The sequence below is a fragment of the Drosophila teissieri genome, unplaced genomic scaffold (assembly GCF_016746235.2).
Source record: "Drosophila teissieri strain GT53w unplaced genomic scaffold, Prin_Dtei_1.1 Segkk14_quiver_pilon_scaf, whole genome shotgun sequence".
NCBI lineage: Eukaryota > Metazoa > Arthropoda > Insecta > Diptera > Drosophilidae > Drosophila > Drosophila teissieri.
In genome coordinates, this window is record NW_025224994.1 from 507,173 (window position 1) to 524,893 (window position 17,721).

A 17,721-nucleotide genomic window follows, 5' to 3' on the forward strand; every position below is an offset into this window, starting at 1 on the left:
TCTATAGCAACGTGAAAGAAGCCATTCTCCAAATCCATCACGGTGAAATACTTCGCTAACTGGGACCTCTGCAACCGAATCCACTGCCTTATAGTTTTTGATTAGCATCGACACTTCCTTTGCGTACTGGGGAGGAACATCGATTTCATCAATTGTATTAATATAATAAATACTCATCTGATTTGGTTCTTCACAAGCTCTCTCTCCCAGCGGGGAAGAAAACTTATACCCTTCTGCCGACAATGAAAAGTTAAACTTTGAAACGAAATCGAATCCAAGCAGCGCGTCATACTCGATGTCTTCATCCTCTACGACAACAAACTTTTGCGGAACTGTCACTTCGTCTACCGCAACATCAGCAAAAAAGCATCCAACTGTGCTCGTGGTTTTCTTTCCTAACCCACGCAACTTCGAAGCGCTTTTTTCCAGGACGACATTCGGGATTTTGTTTAAGATGAACATTCTCAATATAGATACATCGGCTCCAGTATCCACCAGGCATTCAACTTCTACGCCTTTAAGAGTGACCTTCTTCAAGCGGTTCGAACTTCGCACAACTTGAATACCAGCAGCTGATCCAGAACAATCATCTGCAAAAGATACTCGTGGAATGATTCCTGCTTTCGCTTTTTTCGATCACGGAGCTGCTCATGAACATCTGCGCTGAATACGTACTGACGACTAAACTCAGTCTCTAGCAATATACGCATCTCGGTGTATTGATGTACTTATATCGAATCCAAAAACAATTTCGCAGTGTTCGTCATTTTAGCACGAGCTTGGACATACATCTGCTTAATGTTTAAACCGTAAGCTTCAGCATTAAGCTCAAAATTGTTAAACCAATGCTTAACTGGTATGGATTCGCCGTCAAACTCAGGAATGATTTTTGCAAAGCTTTCCGCCGTAACTGAGCAACTAGTATTGTTTTTATCGTTGAATCCACATTTTCCGGCGAGGAGCTCGACAAGATCCTTCAGAGTCCTTGTGTTTTCGGCGATAGAGCAATTTTCAGTAGCCCCAACTCCTGCATTGGAGGGCGCTCTACTTGCTTCTTAGAGCTTCTGATCGTCGTTATCCAAATCCGTCATATTACGACGGATTTCACTGCTTTCACTGCAGCAGCCACTGACCTTGTATAGTACGGCTGACTTCCTTTCGCAAGTGGAATTCTAGAAAATTCTTGCTTTATTGTCTTCTCACTCATCCGTTATTCTTTCCGGCTTCTTTTTTCTTTTAAGACCTCGGGACAGCGTGATCACTTGCACTTTCCAGACTAGGACGAGCCCCCAAATGTGAGCTGAGTTATAATTCTCAACTCGATTTATTATTATAAAATATAAGTATTCTAATATAAGTATACTTTCTGCACTTTTTCTGCTTCGGCGTCACTCTTCTCTCTGATTCCTCCTTCTTCCGTTATCTCCCTTCTTTTTCCTTCCGCGTTGCAACCCATTTTTTCCCCCAATGTCCTAGCGCGTCATGTACTCTTCAGCTGCTGCTGTAATGTTAATGTTGAACTGCTTAATCCTCTGCTGATATTCTGCTGATTTTTCTGCTAGTATTCTGCTGCTTTTCTGCTGCCTTTCTGCTGCTTTCCTGATGCCTTTCTGCTGACTCTCCGCTGCTTCACCATCTTTCATATATATGTATATATAATTTGTTTTCTACTTATCATGAGGTTTTCCCAAAACGGCGGAGCTAAAATTTTTCGAGAAAAACACTTTTTTGTTTCTTCTTAATTATATATTCTTTTCAATTGGTGTATTTTTCGTTATTATAAAACTATATATGATTTTTATTTCTTGGTGTATGTATAGTAGACTGACGAGCACAGTGATAGCTGTTCGATTTGTATCAATTTAAAACCAGAATAAAATATTCGTAGGTAATATTTTATTTTTTTTTCATTATTTATGTGGCAGCTTGTTCTGACTTATATACTACCCGTCATAAAATAAAGTCGTTTTGGAAAGATAGATAGCATTACAAATTGGAGGGACAGATGGGCATGTCTATATCGACTGTGCGTGCTATTGAGTATCAATATTAAATATGAAGTATCAAAAATGTATGTACTTCATTTGGTCGCAAATTTCTTTCGCTTTTGACCAAAATTAATATATTCTATGTAAGGGTATAAAAATGCGGTTTTTAGAGCAACTGTGTCTTGGGACCTAGCTAAGTTAGTTAAACAAATACAATACAATATCAATCCTTATATATACGAGCCTCTGCAACAACAAATAAATAAAACGAAGTTCCCAACTCGTTAATGACTGTTTGTTTGGGGGTGGCTGGCCTGGAATTTTCCGTGGTAAGCTGAAATGAAAAACACTCGAGGAGCGAGGAACAGGCGAACAACTTACTTTCAATTATTGCGCGGGCGCGACCGGGCGTGTAGTTTATTGGGCGATTACCAATTAGAAACTAAAGCTTATTCTACTTAACTAAGCTCTCCCAAACGCAGCCACGGGAAGAGTAGAATTGGAGATTCAGGGAGCAGTACTGTGGTGAAGAGCGAGAGAGAGAGGGAGGGAGCGGAGAGCGGGTGACAGTCCTCGCCCCGAAACCTGGACATCACTGGGGTTGCAAATATACCCATACTATGGTATGCTGCAAGCACCGGACACGATCCACCTGTAACGAACACACTCATTGTTGTCCACCTCAACACACTCTGTCTACTATTTTGACCGGCATGCTCAGGGAAAATGGGCGTGGGTTTTGTGTTAAGATGAACAAGAGTGTCACAGCTATAATACTGTAGACAGAGATACGATAGATGCAAAACGATAACCAAACGGTTAAGAACCAGACAAGAAAGTGTACCTATTGAAGATGAGGCCCAGATGTTATTGGCCTCATTCTATACCCACCCTACCTGTGAAATCCATTCGGACTCCACCCTTTTACAACCGCTGCTTTACATACCCTTTGGTGCCCAACAAGACATCAGATTAGTTCATTTTCGACCCCATATAATTGAAGATAAAGATAATATTTCGATACATTTTCCTAAACCTAATCCTTAAACTAAAAATTACGTTATTTACGTTAATGAAATCTCTTATTGAGTAATTTTGCTTATTTACGACAAAATAAAGAACAAATAATTAAGATAGGAATGCAAATATTGGTATTTAAGTTTACATTAATACTTTTGTTTGTTTGGCTTACTTTACATTAGAATTATGTATGATTAATTGATATTGAAACTTTAAACTTCTTTAAATTAAGTGATCTAGATATACGATTAATTAAGGCAAGGTATTTTTTAGCACACTATTTAGGAATATCTGGCTTTATATATGCATGTGTGTTTTTATTATTTTTGTTTGTTCACGGCTATGCCGTACTTACGCACTTTCCATCGATGTCAGCAGGCCTGATGACTATTGATGATTTGGTGTTTGTATTAATATAAATTGGGAAAATCACATATATATATATATATGTCAGATCTCCCACAAGTTAAGCTAAATTAGAATCGTAGAGGTTTATAAGTAAATATTTTTAGGCAAAATTAACACATGTATGAAAAACTATTCTAAAGATACTCAAGACTGGACACGATCATTCGTGTTGTGGCTGCTTCAGGTTCGCAGCATACGCAGCGGCAAAACCAGCAGCCTGGGGCTTGTGTTGTGCGCAAATACTCTCGGAATGGGCACGGATGAAGAAGAAGTGACGCTGATCCGATGTGATCAATGTGTGCGGCAAACAAACGGCACAACAAGCCGATGTGTGCGACAGAGGCAGCGCACAAATGTATGTGTGCGATGAAAACGAAAAAAAGATGCACACCAAGCCGATGTGTGCATAAAATGGGTGCACGGCGATCTGCTCCTCGATGGCGGCGATGAAGAGTAGAAAAAGAACGCCAACTCGGGGTGACCTGCGATCTGCTCCTCGGTTGGCAGCAGAAAGGGACTAGCCCAGCTTTCCGCTGCACGCGGCGGGTGCTCCTGAAGCAGTTGTGAATCTTTTTGCGATCGGTGAAGCCACAGTAAATTTCACACGTGGTCAAAAGATGAGGGCGAAAAACAATGCAAGCCGCCTTGGCGACGCGGTCAATAAAACTTCTTCCTCCAAATGTGGGACAGGCAGCAGACGCTATTTGGGAAATCAATTTTTATATACTGGAGATCGAACGCACTCGAAATTTACCAGTTAAAGTTAGCTCACGATTTATCACTATCACTGGGCAGTATTTGCCTTGAAAAAAAACTCTTAACCGGTCTACACGATGCTCGTGGATTTATAATCAGGGACTTTGCACAAAGTTAAACTACCCTCGATCACGCCTTTCAGGAAAGAGAACGGAAGTATGAAAATCAAGTGTGACCGTAGCTTGCCACAATCCTACTCGGGCTTTTTGTGGTATTTTATAGGGCAATATTCAATTTTGCCAGGATTTGAACTTGGCCATAATGGTTCGTTACCAAATGAGTGCGATAGCACTTATAAGGTTGGCAGTTTGGCTCGACTCCCACACACCCCAAAACTGTTTTCTGGGCGACCGGCATTCCCTCGTCGAAGGTCAGGAATCCGGATTGGATGACCTTTTGATAAACGTCTGCTCCCAGGACCATGGAGACGGTAGCAGGCCGATGGAACTGGTCATCAGCCAGCATGATGTCCTGGAACTTGGACACCACTGTGTCGCTCAATGCCCGGACAGGTGTGCGGATCCGCACACTGGGCTCGATCTTGAGCACGACCTCCAGCTTCGTTCCCGCGTCGACCCTGGAGCGAATCGTCGTCGTACAGACCTTCTCGTCGCCAACACTGGTCATCGGTAACTTAAAGGCTGACGCCAACGAAGCGTCGACGCAGCTCATGGGGGTGCACGGATTGATGCGGAGTGCTGCGGTCTCGAAGGTCTTCGTCCCGCTCTCCAACTTGACCAGCGCTGTCGGAAGGATGTTCACGCTGTGGTGTTGCAGCAGCGACGAGAGCGATGGGCCTGGCGTGGTCGGTCGCACTTCCTGCAACAATCACCGCTTTCGGCAGTCTCCTTTGGAATGCTCGTGAGCGAGGCAATTGGCGCAGTATTTGTTGATGAGGACTGCTCGCAGACGCTTTTCAGCGCTGAGCTTTAGGAACCTCGCGCATATCCAAATAGAATGGATACCGCGGCAGACTCGGCAACGGTAGGATTGAATACCTCGGGTACGTCTGCTCTCCAAGGCACGAGCACTGCGTGCGTTTTGTTGACGAGGGTCCATGCTGCGGGTAGTTGAATGTCGAAAGGAGATCGAAATCGAAATGAAAAAGAATGGATGATTAGTGCTAGTGAACTACAATTATGGACGAGAGGCGCACCTAATTATTGTGGAGATTCGGAAGACTCCGTCGGCAAAAATACCACTTTTGCCACTGGACGTTTAACAACTCCACGTGCAGTACGGATATTTACTACACGGACGTTGCAGTCGGCTCCTGGAAAGACACACTCAATTCTGCCGAGCCACCACTCATTAGAGGGTAAGTTGTCGTCCATGATGACGACCATGTCATCGATGCGGAGATTTTTAGAACGGGCCTGCCATTTAGAGCGCTTGTGGAGTTCTTTGAGGTACTCTTCTTTCCATCGCACACGGAACTGCTGATGGAGAGCCCAAATGCTGCCACCGATTTAGAATGGATTTCGTTTCTCCCTTTAGTTCGGGTTCCACCGTGGACATAAGGGGTCCCCCGAAAAGGAAATGACCTGGCGTCAGGGCCAGCAAATCTGTCGGATCCTCAGACATTGGAGAGAGCGGCCTGGAGTTAAGGCACGCTTCTATTTTTGCCAAGAGCGTGGAGAGCTCTTCGAATGTGTATTTTCGTGTGGCAGTGCATTTGTAAAATAGCGTCTTAAAACTTTTTATGCCTGCTTCCCAAAGGCCTCCCATATGGGGTGCCCCTGGAGGAATAAATTGCCATTGCATCTCTTAATGACTATAGGCATCCGACACCGACTCTTTTACGGCTTGAAGGAAAGCAGGGTGGCAGCGCCAACAAAGGTTTTGCCATTGTCTGACTGGACTTGACGTGGACACCCTCTTCTGGATACAAAACGAGCGAAAGCGGCAAGAAACTTTTCGGTCGTTAAGCCAGATGTAGGCTCTAAATGGATGGCCTTGGTGGAGAAACAAACAAAAACTAACCCTTTGTAATAAGAGATGCTCTTCCCGTATAGTTCTTTATATCGAACGGACCGGCGTTATCCAGGCCAGTATACGTGAATGGTCGGGAGAACGATGCTCTTTCTTTGGGCAGGACACCCATCAGTTGGCTTTGCAACCGCTTTTTGTGGATCACACATACCTTGCACGAATTTACTACTGCTTTCATCAGGTTCTTAATTCTCGGAATCCAGTACTTCGACCGGATAAGGCGCACCATTAACTGGTTACCACCATGGAGAGTAATGCGATGTGTGAAATTCGCAAGGAGGCGTGAAAGCAGGCAGTTATACGGAAGAATCACTGGATGCCGTTCATTGTATTGAAGGCTTTCGGAAGTCGCCACACGGCCGCACGCCCTGATCAGTCCTTGCGGATCTAGAAAAGGGTTCATGCTTATTCCACAGGGAATTCTCTGCGCTGAGTGTTCGAAATTAGAAACCGCTCGGCGGCGGCGATTTCAGTGGCCAGCAATTGCACATCAGATGGAGATGTCTGCTTCCTGCACCGCTGTATGAAGCGATGAACATATGCTTTCTCAAGCTTGGAAAAACGTTCCAACAACTCTTCAGAAGGAGCTTTTGCGAGATGGACTTTCAGAGCACGGTTCTCCAGATCGGTCACTGGAGCGTTGTCGACCTGAGTTGGCCATTGGTTGCGTGGATTTTGCAACCAAGTCGGTCCGTGCCACCATAACTGGCTATTGGATAGATATTGGAGGGAAACTGCTCTACTTGCAAGGTCTGCTGGATTATGCTCAGATTGAACATGAGACAAATTTTCTGTTTTTGTGGCCTGGACGATCTTCGTCACCCTATTGGCTACAAATGTGGTCCACTGGCACGCTGGCTTGCTTAACCATGCAAGCACTATTGTGGAGTCCGTCCAGCAGTAAAGTTCGGAGTTGATCGTAAGCATCTGCGGAGTGATGGCTGCAGCCATTTCGGAAAGCAATAACACTCCGCACAGCTCCAGTCTTGGGAGCGAAACCGTTTTGAATGGTGCTAGGAGTTGCCCCATAATGGTGCTGCCCACTTCTACGCGGACATATATTGCCGCCCCATAAGCCTTTTGCGATGCATCGCAAAAGCCATGATGCTCGACCTTGAAATCTGGATGAAACGAGAACCAGCGTGCGTATCTGCTCTAAAACCGAATAACTTTGGAGAAAATTAAGCCATCGCTGAAAAAGCTCATTTGGAATGTTTTCGTCCCGCCCAAGCTCCTGTAGCCAAATCTCCTGCATGAAAATTTTAGCTCGAACGATAAACGGCGCTAACCAGCCTGCAGGGTAGAACAATTTGGCAATTTGGGACGGAACTTGGCGTTTTGTAAAGGACGTTTCAATAGCCAACTCTGGCGGAACGAAGAAGAATTCGTCGGAGGTTGCCTTCCAGCAAAAACCGAGGGTTTTGGCAGTGCTTTCTGCATCGATCTCGAGAAAATCAGTATTTAAGAGATGGTTGCTCTGAATGGCCGCTAAAACTTCCTTTTGGTTGGAGGTCCAACCAAAATGTTCCTCAATGGAAATCCGTTGGAATTCAGAACAACTGCAACGCGGACTGAGCTGCTACTGTTTGGTTTAAGCCTGAGACTTGACTTCAAAAGAAGGAAGCGTTTCCGACCATATAAAGTATATATATTCTTGATCAGGATCAAATATCAGCGAAAAGACGCTATTAGCAATGTTAAATTGCAAATCTATAATATTTGTTGTGTGTGAAAACATTAAATTAAAACAAAAGCTAATTTAACAAGAAAAAACGCTATAGTCCAATTCCCCGACTATCTGTTACCCGTTACTCAGCTAGTGGAAGTGCGAAGGATAGTTTTTTGGGAAATCGATAGAAATTTACAAGTCTAATACAAAAATGGAAAAATATCAAAACATTTTTGAAAAGTGTGGGCGTGGCAGTTTTGGGCGGTTTGTGGGCGTTAGAGTGGGCGTGGCAGAAAGTTTTTTGGCAAGTCGATAAAAATTTACAAGACTAATACAAAAATGAAATAATATCAAAACCTTTTTCAAAAGTGTGGACGTGGCAGTTCTAGGCGGTTTGTGGGCGTTAGAGTGGGCGTGGCAACATGAATCGACAAACTTGCGCTGCGTCTATGTCCCTGGAGTCTGCTTAATCTCAACGTTCTAGCTTTTGTAGTTCCTGAGATCTCGACGTTCATACGGACGGACAGACGGACGGACAGACGGACATGGCCAGATCGTCTCGGCTATTGATCCTGATCAAGAATATATACACTTTATATGGTCGGAAACGCTTCCTTCTGCCTGTTACATACTTTTCAACGAATCTAGTATACCCTTTTACTCTACGAGTAACGGGTATAAAAAGACAACAAACAAATCGACAGTTCCAAAATGAGCCAACGCGATTTGCGCGCTCAGCGGGAAAAAGAGCAAGACGAGCGCCGGCTCTCTCTCCAACGAAACAATGCATACTTCACCTTCGTGCCTGACGCCCGCGAGTGCCAAACAATCCATCGAGTCAATGTCCTAGCACCTGCAGAAAGCAAACGATCGCGGTCTTGCTCACCAATGCTTATGACTGCACGATGTGAACCCGAACGCATTGAGAGCGTCTCTCTCGTGCTTTCCTCATTGCAAACGGTGTCAAGCTCTGCAGCTACCAGCACAGTAACTTCGATATCTACAGCAACTGCACCTATAGCAACAATAACAACAACATCAGCACTATGCTCAGTACCGAGAGTTGTGTACATTTCTGCTGAATCAACAACAACCAAAGCAAGTGCACTCTCTCCGACTCTAGAAAACAAAAGCGGACAAGAACCAAAACAAAACACAAAACTGTTTCAAACAGGGCTGGATCGCTGCATTCAAATAAAGCGAAAGCTAAGCCCACAACACAAACAGGCTGGCAATCAGCCGAAACGTTGACAACTCAACTTCAAATAGGTTTGCACTACTGGATGACTGCGAAGTGCATCCAATGAAAGAACAGGAGCAGAAGAAGATTAAGCCGCCAACAATATTTATACGAGAGAAAACCTCAAGTGCACTGGTTAACAAACTAGCTACGATCATCGGAGAAAACAAGTTCCACGTTATACCTCTTACCAAGGGAAACATACATGAAACGAAAGTGCAGACTCCGGATGAGTCTAGCCATCGATCAGTGACCAAGTACCTGGATGAAGCTGGAAAGAGGTACTATACCTACCAGCTTAAAAGTGCCAAAGGATTGCAGGTTGTCATTAAAGGAATTGAATCATCAGTGACCCCATCCGAAATTATCGAGGCACTAAAGGAGAAAAACTTTAAGGCAAAAACGGTGATCAACATTCTTAACAGGAAGAAAGAGCCGCAGCCACTCTTCAAAGTCGAACTGGAGCCATCGAGTCAAAAAATCAGCAAAAATGAAGTACATCCTATTTATAAACTACAGCTTCTACTGCACCGGAGAATAACCGTCGAAGAGCCACACAAGCGCAAGCAGCCTGTGCAGTGCACTAACTGCCAAGAATATGGCCACACCAAAGCGTACTGCACCCTAAAATCTATCTGCGTCGGTTGCAGCGATGCTCACAGTACCGCAAACTGTCCCAAGAACAAGGACGACAGCTCAATTAAATTATGCAGCAACTGTGGCGAATACCACACAGCCAACTGGCGAGGATGCATTGTTTACAAGGAACTTAAGTGTCGCCTAAACAAACGAGTGACTTCAGTTCGTGATCGTATCACACCAGCAATTCACAAAGCAATGGAACCGAGTACAACTAACATCCCTTTGTCTACCAGCTACCGAACAGCGCCAAGTATTTCCTTTGCAAGTGCACTAAAATCAGGGATCCAAACACCAGCAGCGGACACCCCCATTCATCAAACAAACACTCACGATAACATGCAACAGCAGCCAATTGGCGTTGAAGCGATTATGCTTTCGATGCAGCAAAGCATAAAAGACTTCATCGAGCGGCCGTATAGACTCACAAGCAACAGGACCAACTGGGAGAGGTACAAAAAATATGTTTGTTCACATACCGACTTCTCTAGCTCATTGGAAACCGAGCAAGACATCGATCAGTTTGCTGGTAGCCTAGAATCAACACTAGTTGCAGCAGCAAAAGCGTCAATTCCACAAGATACCCACGGATGCAGTAAAAAGTTCAACATGACAAGTCGAGATACCGAACTCCTTGTGATTGAAAAACGACGACTTCGAAGGGAGTGGCAGGAGCACAGATCACCTGGCGCAAAGAGTAGACTAAAAGCAGCCTCTCGCAGACTTACTAAAGCGCTTAAGAAAAAAGAAGCGAACGCACAACTGCGTTACATCGAGAATCTCACGCCCACCAGCACAAAAAATTCATTGTGGAAAGCCCGCAGAAACTGTCGTACCCCTCCGTAACTCTACCGGAAACTGGTCTCGTAGTGACATGGACAGAGCAAGAGTCTTCGCTGATCATCTCAAAAAGGTATTCCAACCAAATCCAGCCACTAACTCATTTACTCTCCCACCCTTAACTGCATCTGACTTAGCACCACAAGATCCCATAGAATTCCGGGCAAGCGAAATAACGAAAGTCATTAGAGAGCAACTGAAGACTGGAAAATCGCCTGGCTTCGATTTAATAACACCGAAAATAATCATCGAGCTTCCAATGTGTGCAGTTCTACAAATCTGCCTACTCTTCAACGCTATTACCAAAATTGGATACTTTCCTCAAAAGTGGAAGAAATCAGTTATAGTTATGATCCCTAAGCCTGGGAAAGACAAAACACAGGCATCATCATACAGGCCAATAAGCCTACATACTTGTCTCTCCAAGTTATTTGAAAAAGTACTGCTGCTACGAATCAGTCCCCACCTTAAAACACACGACACACTCCCATCGCACCAATTTGGTTTTCGGGCAAAACATGGAACTATTGAGCAGGTTAACCGCATCACAACGGAAATTCGCACTGCTTTTGAGCATCGGGAATATTGTACAGCTTTATTCTTAGACGTTGCACAAGCATTAAATAGAGTATGGTTGGATGGACTTATGTTTAAAATAACCAAACTGCTGCCTCAAAACTTACATAAGCTTCTAAAGTCTTACTTATACAAAAGAGTGTTCGCGGTTAGATGTAGTTCAAGCACTTCAAGCGATTGTACTATAGAAGCTGGAGTGCCCCAAGGAAGGGTATTAGGTCCAATTCTATACACCCTATCCACGGCGGACATCCCAACAGACTACCAGCTAACAATATCCACATTCGCTGATGACACTGCAATACTGAGTCGATCCAGATGCCCAGTAAAAGCTACGATGCAACTAGCACGCTATTTAACACGTGTAGAAAATTGGCTTGCAGACTGGCGCATACGAGTAAACGAACAAAAATGCAAACAAGTTACGTTTACCCTTAACAAACAAAGCTGCCCGCCCTTGGTTATGAACCACACGCGCATCCCACAAGCCGATGACGTAACATACTTAGGTATTCATCTGGACAAGCGGCTTACCTGGCGGAAACACATAGAGGCCAAGACGACGCACCTGAGACTAAAAGCAAAGGATCTACACTGGCTTATAAACGTTCGGTCTCCCCTAAGCATGGAGTACAAAGTCCTTTTGTATAACTCCGTTCTTAAACCCATATGGACCTATGGCTCCGAGCTATGGGGCAAGCATCGAGAAGCAACATCGACATCATTCAGCGAGCACAGTCTAGGATTCTGAGAATCATAACTGGAGCTCCATGGTATCTTCGGAACGAGAATATACACAAAGACCTAGAAATAAAACTTGTCATTGAGACAATAACAGAGATAAAAGTAAAATACAAGGAAAAACTAGGCTCACATCCAAATCCCCTTGCAAGAAATCTTCTTCGAGTATGCAGTCAAAATCGACTGCACCGCAACGATCAACCAGCCCAGCGTTAAATTTGTTAGGCCACATAGCACAAATCATCTCATAAAATGATAATTAGCTAGCTTAGAATAAGATTTGAAAACTTATTGTTAGTCTCTTAAGAAAAAGGGAAGATTCAATAAATAAGAGAAAGAAGGAAAAAAAAAAAAAAGGATCAATAGCCGAGTCGATATGGCCATGTCCGTCTGCCCGTCCGTCTGATGAACGTCGAGATCTCAGGAACTATAAAAGCTAGAAAGTTGAGATTCAGCATGCAAACTCCAGAGATATAGAAGCAGCGCAAGTTTGTCGATTCATGTTGCCACACCCACTCTACCGCCCACAAACCGCCCAAAACACGCCCACACTTTTGAAAAATGTTTTGATATTTTTTCATTTCTGTATTAGTCCTGTAAATTTCTATCGATTTTCCAAAAAACTTTTTACCACGCCCACTCAAACGCCCACAAACCGCCAAAAACATTCAGTGTTAAAGACTCACCTTCGCACTTCAAATAGCGAGTAACGGGTATGAGATAGTCGGGGAACTCGACTATAGCGTTCTCTCTTGTTTTTTTTTCATTTTAATATTAGTCTTGCCGAATTGTTATAATATGCCAACAACATTTTTCCCACGCCCACAAACCAACAAAACTGTCACACCCTTAATTTTTAAAAATGTTTTTATATTTTTTTTATTTTATTATTTATCTTGCCCATTTGCACTTAGCTCTTTAGTACTGCCCAACTAAATCTTCTATTAATTTTAGGATCTCTATCAACGGATCATACAATTAAACGAATTGCTCGTGATGTAATTGTAAACAAATCATTTTCGGAAGACTTCCATCAATTCGTTGAAATCTGCTTGAATAAAAATCCTTTCTCTCGATGGGCTGCATCCAAATTAATGACACACTCGTTTCTTAAGCAATGCCGGAATACCAGTCTTTCAGACCAATTAAAAGGACAAGAAATATCCCATATTAAAAAAAAAGAACGTACGTATGCTGACAATATATATTTATGAATTAAATATGATTTACATTGTTTTATATGAGAATATACCCTTTAAAAAAACTTTACTTTACACGCTTTTCAGCTATTGTCAGACTTCCTTTCTATAAAAAACACTTACTCTTTACTTAAAGTAAAGATTTTATTTAATTGCTTTAATCGATAGTTTCTCAAAGTTGTCTCAAAGTTTCAAAAGCTAATTTGAAACAGTGGAATAGATTTTTTTTTTAACTGTGCGGTTATTTTTTCTATATGCTTTTATAGTCAGGTATGCTCCGGTCATCGAATTTGCACGATTTTCACGAATTCGATTTGAAATCTAGCCGAAATGAAAAGTAAATGCCTTTTTTATATCAAATCAGATCTAATTTACTAAGGAAAAAAAATTTTACTCAGTAGTCAATTGATGTTAATTTCACACCACCACAAGATCATTCTGGCTCTTAGTTATTTTATAACAAATTTATTTTTGACCCCACTTTATATTTGACAAACAAAATGTTGCCGTCAGCAATAACAATTGTCTATTTGGCAAGTGGTCGATAAGTACGTCGCCAAAAGCTACCGCAAAGGTTGCCATAGTGATGGGGAAAAAAGTGGTAACTATAGATTTTCTCGAGTTATCCAATTTCTGCCTTCTCCTGGCTTCAAAACAAGCAAAGTGCAGTAAAAAAGTAATTAAAACTGTGAAAAATGTGGCAATTATAGATTTTCTCAAGTTCTCCAATTTCTATCTTCTCCTAGCTTCAAAACGAGCAAATGCAAATATAAAAGGCATTTTTTCACGTTGTTTGATTTTGATAAATAAAGTAAAACAGGTGTTTGAGCAGCAAGAATCGATGCGAAACAAAACATTCCGATAGCAAAACGATAGCAACAATTTTGCAAAAACCAGAGCACATATAAACTAAAACTAAAAAGACCTAAAAAGGAAATCAAAAGATTTGGCCCAAATCGAATTCAAAAAAATTACGATTACCGGAGCATGCCTGAATATGGGAACTATTTATAAGTTTTAAAATCTTAATACTAGTTTATTTAGTCAACAGTTTATTTTAAACTGTCCTTCGATGAACGTCCCTAAAAAGTTTGTTCCCTTGGTAGGTAGGTCATTGCGGCAGAGAAGGGATTGACTGCTGAGGTGCGTCTGACTTCTCACTAGGTGGTTGGTGTGCGTTGTAAGCTTGACGTAGTATTTCCTCTTTATTTTGGCTATTGCACTTTTGACTGGAAGGATGTTTATGTCTCGTTGAATGTTTTCTTTTCGAACATTCCGCGGTGCTCCGATGAAAGTTGTGATGATCTTTTATTGAGTTCGTTTGACGATGTCCACATTGATATTGCAGGTATTTTCCCATTACTGAGAGCCATAGTTCCAAATTGGTTTCAGTACAGAGTAGTACCAAAGACATTAGAATAACAAGATGCGTAACGCCATACGATTTTTTTGCACACGATTTTTTCGTGGTGGCTTTTCAAGTGGCTCCAGGCACTCTCGAAATTTTGTTCAAAAGCCACAGAGCGGAGAGCTCTAGAGCCAGCAGCTCCCTTGTACGCATACAGTGACAGCTGACCACTGTATTGGTGTACACGTATGCACATGCATTGTAAAAATGACAAAATATGCCCTTGATCTTAGAAGTTCTTAGACTTTAAATCTATATTATTTTTTTTAAATTGACACCAATTAAAAACTCTAGTCTTGCATTGCCTTAACATAACAATTATTCAAATTCAACACAGAAATAATAATAGCACAATCTATGTACATAATAATGCATAATAATTTTAAAATATGACTTTATATTAGAATAATTGTCATTAGAGTATTCAGTGTGCGACATGTGAAAAATATAAGAAGACAATGATTCTTCGGTGCTTATGTCCGCACTTCGTGCTTCAAGAAATCAATTTTGCAATAAACAGATTCTATATTTTAATTTATTTTATATATATTAATTTTTTAATATGAATTTTGTATTTAAATTTGTATGAAATATTTATTTTTGAAATGTAATTTCTTTTATTGGAAATTCTTTGTTTTAAATTGCAGTAATTATAATAATTTACTTTGTATACGTTTTAATTATTTACTATAGTTATTTAGTCAAATTACTAGTATGAAAATTATCCATTTTCAGTATTTAAAATAAGATTCAGTTAAATTATGTTCTTATATTTTATTTTGTTGTTTTTAAAAAGGCGATTTTATCAAGCGAATATTAAAAAAACTTCTTTTAACCCATAATAGTTTTGAATCGAAATTGACCAAAACATTAATCAAATTTGTTTCTTAGATCAAAATTGATTTCGGCCCGAAAATCGTCTTCTAGCAGAAGCACGCACACATACACACTATCTCCTTTAATGTTTTTACTCACACAAGCAAGACAATTCTATTTTTAGATTTTTACGGTCTCAATTTTAGGCGAGCGAAAAGAGTGCAATTTTGGTCGTCACCAAAAAAGTGTCTGCATAGTGAAAAACCAATGTATGGCCGTTACGCATCTTGTTATTCTAATGTCTTTGGTAGTACCTTGTGGTCCACACTTAGCGGGGAGTCTGCGTTGATCAGCCGGTGCAGGGTGTTGGTTTTGAGTGGGGTTTTTGGGCTACAATGGGGTTGCGCCAAGTGAGACGTCTGTCAAGGTGTACTCCCAGGTATGTATGTTACCTTTTGTGTTTTCGGTATCACTGTGGTGTTTAGCGAAAGTGACGGGCAATCCTGCTATTTAAGAGCCACTTCTCAACGTCCACCAGGTGAAGAGTTAGTTGCGCTGATGCTTGGATCGGGCATCTGGAACGGCTAAGAATGGCGGTGTCGTCTGCAAAGGTAGATGCAGACTAGGTGGTCAAATGTATTTACACAACGAGCTTTTTTTTGAATGACTCAATGACCGCTGAAAATCTTTATAAAATAGAGGATCATTTTGTTTCGACTATGAGTTTAAATTTAAGCACAAAAAAATGATCAATTATTAATTAATGAGCTCTTGATCATTCCTTATTTCATTTTATAAAATTTAAGTTCATAAAAAAGAAATTTAAGTATTTCAATTCAAAACAAGAGAGAACACTATAGTCGAGTTCCCCGACTATCTGATACCCGTTACTCAGCTATTCGAAGTGCGAAGGAGAGTCTTCAGCACATACATTTTTTGGCGGTTTTGTGGGCGTTAGAGTGGGCGTGGCAAAAAGTTTTTTGGCAAATCGATAGAAATTTACAAGACTAATACAAAAATGAAAAAATATCAAAACATTTTTTTAAAGTGTGGACGTGGCAGTTTTGGGCGGTTTGTGGGCGTTAGAGTGGGCGTGGCAACATGAATCGACAAACTTGCGCTACGTCTATGTCCCTGGAGTCTGTATGCTTAATCGCAACTTTCTAGCTTTTGTAGTTGAGAGATCTCGACGTTCATACGGACGGACAGACGGACGGACAGACGGACATGGCCAAATCGACTCGGCTACTGATCCTGATCAAGAATATATATACTTTATATGGTCAGAAAAGCTTCCTTCTGCCTGTTACATACTTTTCAACGAATCTAGTATACCCTTTTACTCTACGAGTAACGGGTATAAAAAAAGGAAATTTAAGAGAAAGCATTTAAATTAGTGGCATAATACGACACAGCGTCCGAATTGTTGAAACAATTTTATATCAATTCTTCTTAGCCACTTTAAATATTTATACGTCTGATCCAGTTCGCAGAACGAAACTTTGTGAAGACCTAGCACATTTTTCGGAAAATTGGTCAATAAAGAGTTGGCGTCGCTAAATATCTTTCTTGGAGACGGTTCAGAAATTTCCAATATAAATTTAATTGGCAGACGTTATATTCTTATTTCAGCTTATGGTCGAAATACTTCCAAGACATAGCGAAAATCTGCGGCAGCGCTGCATTAAATATCCAAGGCAGAGCAAATTAACCAAAGCAGCACTCAAACAACCAAAGCAGCGAAGAATTAGGTAGAGCAGCGGCAGCGCAGCTCCACATAAACAAAACGGCCGCAGCACTGCGAACAGCGCAGTTGCAAATAACTCAAACGAGGTTTGCCATGACGTCACAAAACTGCCAAAACCTCGTGTGCCAATTTGGGGTGGGATTTCCTTCTGCTATAAACATGCAGGGATTTTCTCCAAACAATATATGGTATATAATATAAGAAGGCACTGGCACTAAATAAGCACTGACATAAAAGTTGGTTAAAAATTGTTCATAAGAAAATGAGCAATTTCATACCTGGCCACTTTTTATAAATGCACTTGAAATTCACAGAAATTAATTTTATGTGTATGTTGGCCGGTTTTGAACTGATATTATTATATTAAAATGTATTTTTATACATTAACTTCAGTATATAATATTTTCAGCAAAATTCAGCAAAAAATTATTTCACGCACTTGACTTGAACTTATTTGGTCGGCTGCTGTTCTTTGAGTAAGCTGTACTCAGACTAGGCAACGGCAAGTACAGCCGAAATCGACAAACATGCGTGGGTGTCGGCACGCACACACGATGCACTATCTTATCCAAGGTGACCGAATTAAAGATAAGCCACGCTTAAGCTAATTGCTTACGGAACTAGCAAAAAAGGGGAAAGAGAAAGGAAACAAATTCCCCTGTAGGAAATTGGACACTACAAA

At 41.5% G+C, this 17,721-nt stretch overlaps 1 protein-coding gene across 1 annotated transcript in view; it reads left to right on the forward strand.

Annotated features, from left to right (window-relative positions):
- Positions 1-17,721, forward strand: part of LOC122625606 (putative serine/threonine-protein kinase STE20-like) — a 77,330-nt gene that overhangs the window by 33,499 nt on the left and 26,110 nt on the right. Inside the window, exon 3 of the mRNA XM_043805690.1 lies at positions 12,824-13,054. Within this exon, the coding sequence (XP_043661625.1) occupies positions 12,824-13,054 (231 nt within the window). The remainder of the gene's footprint in view (positions 1-12,823; positions 13,055-17,721) is intronic.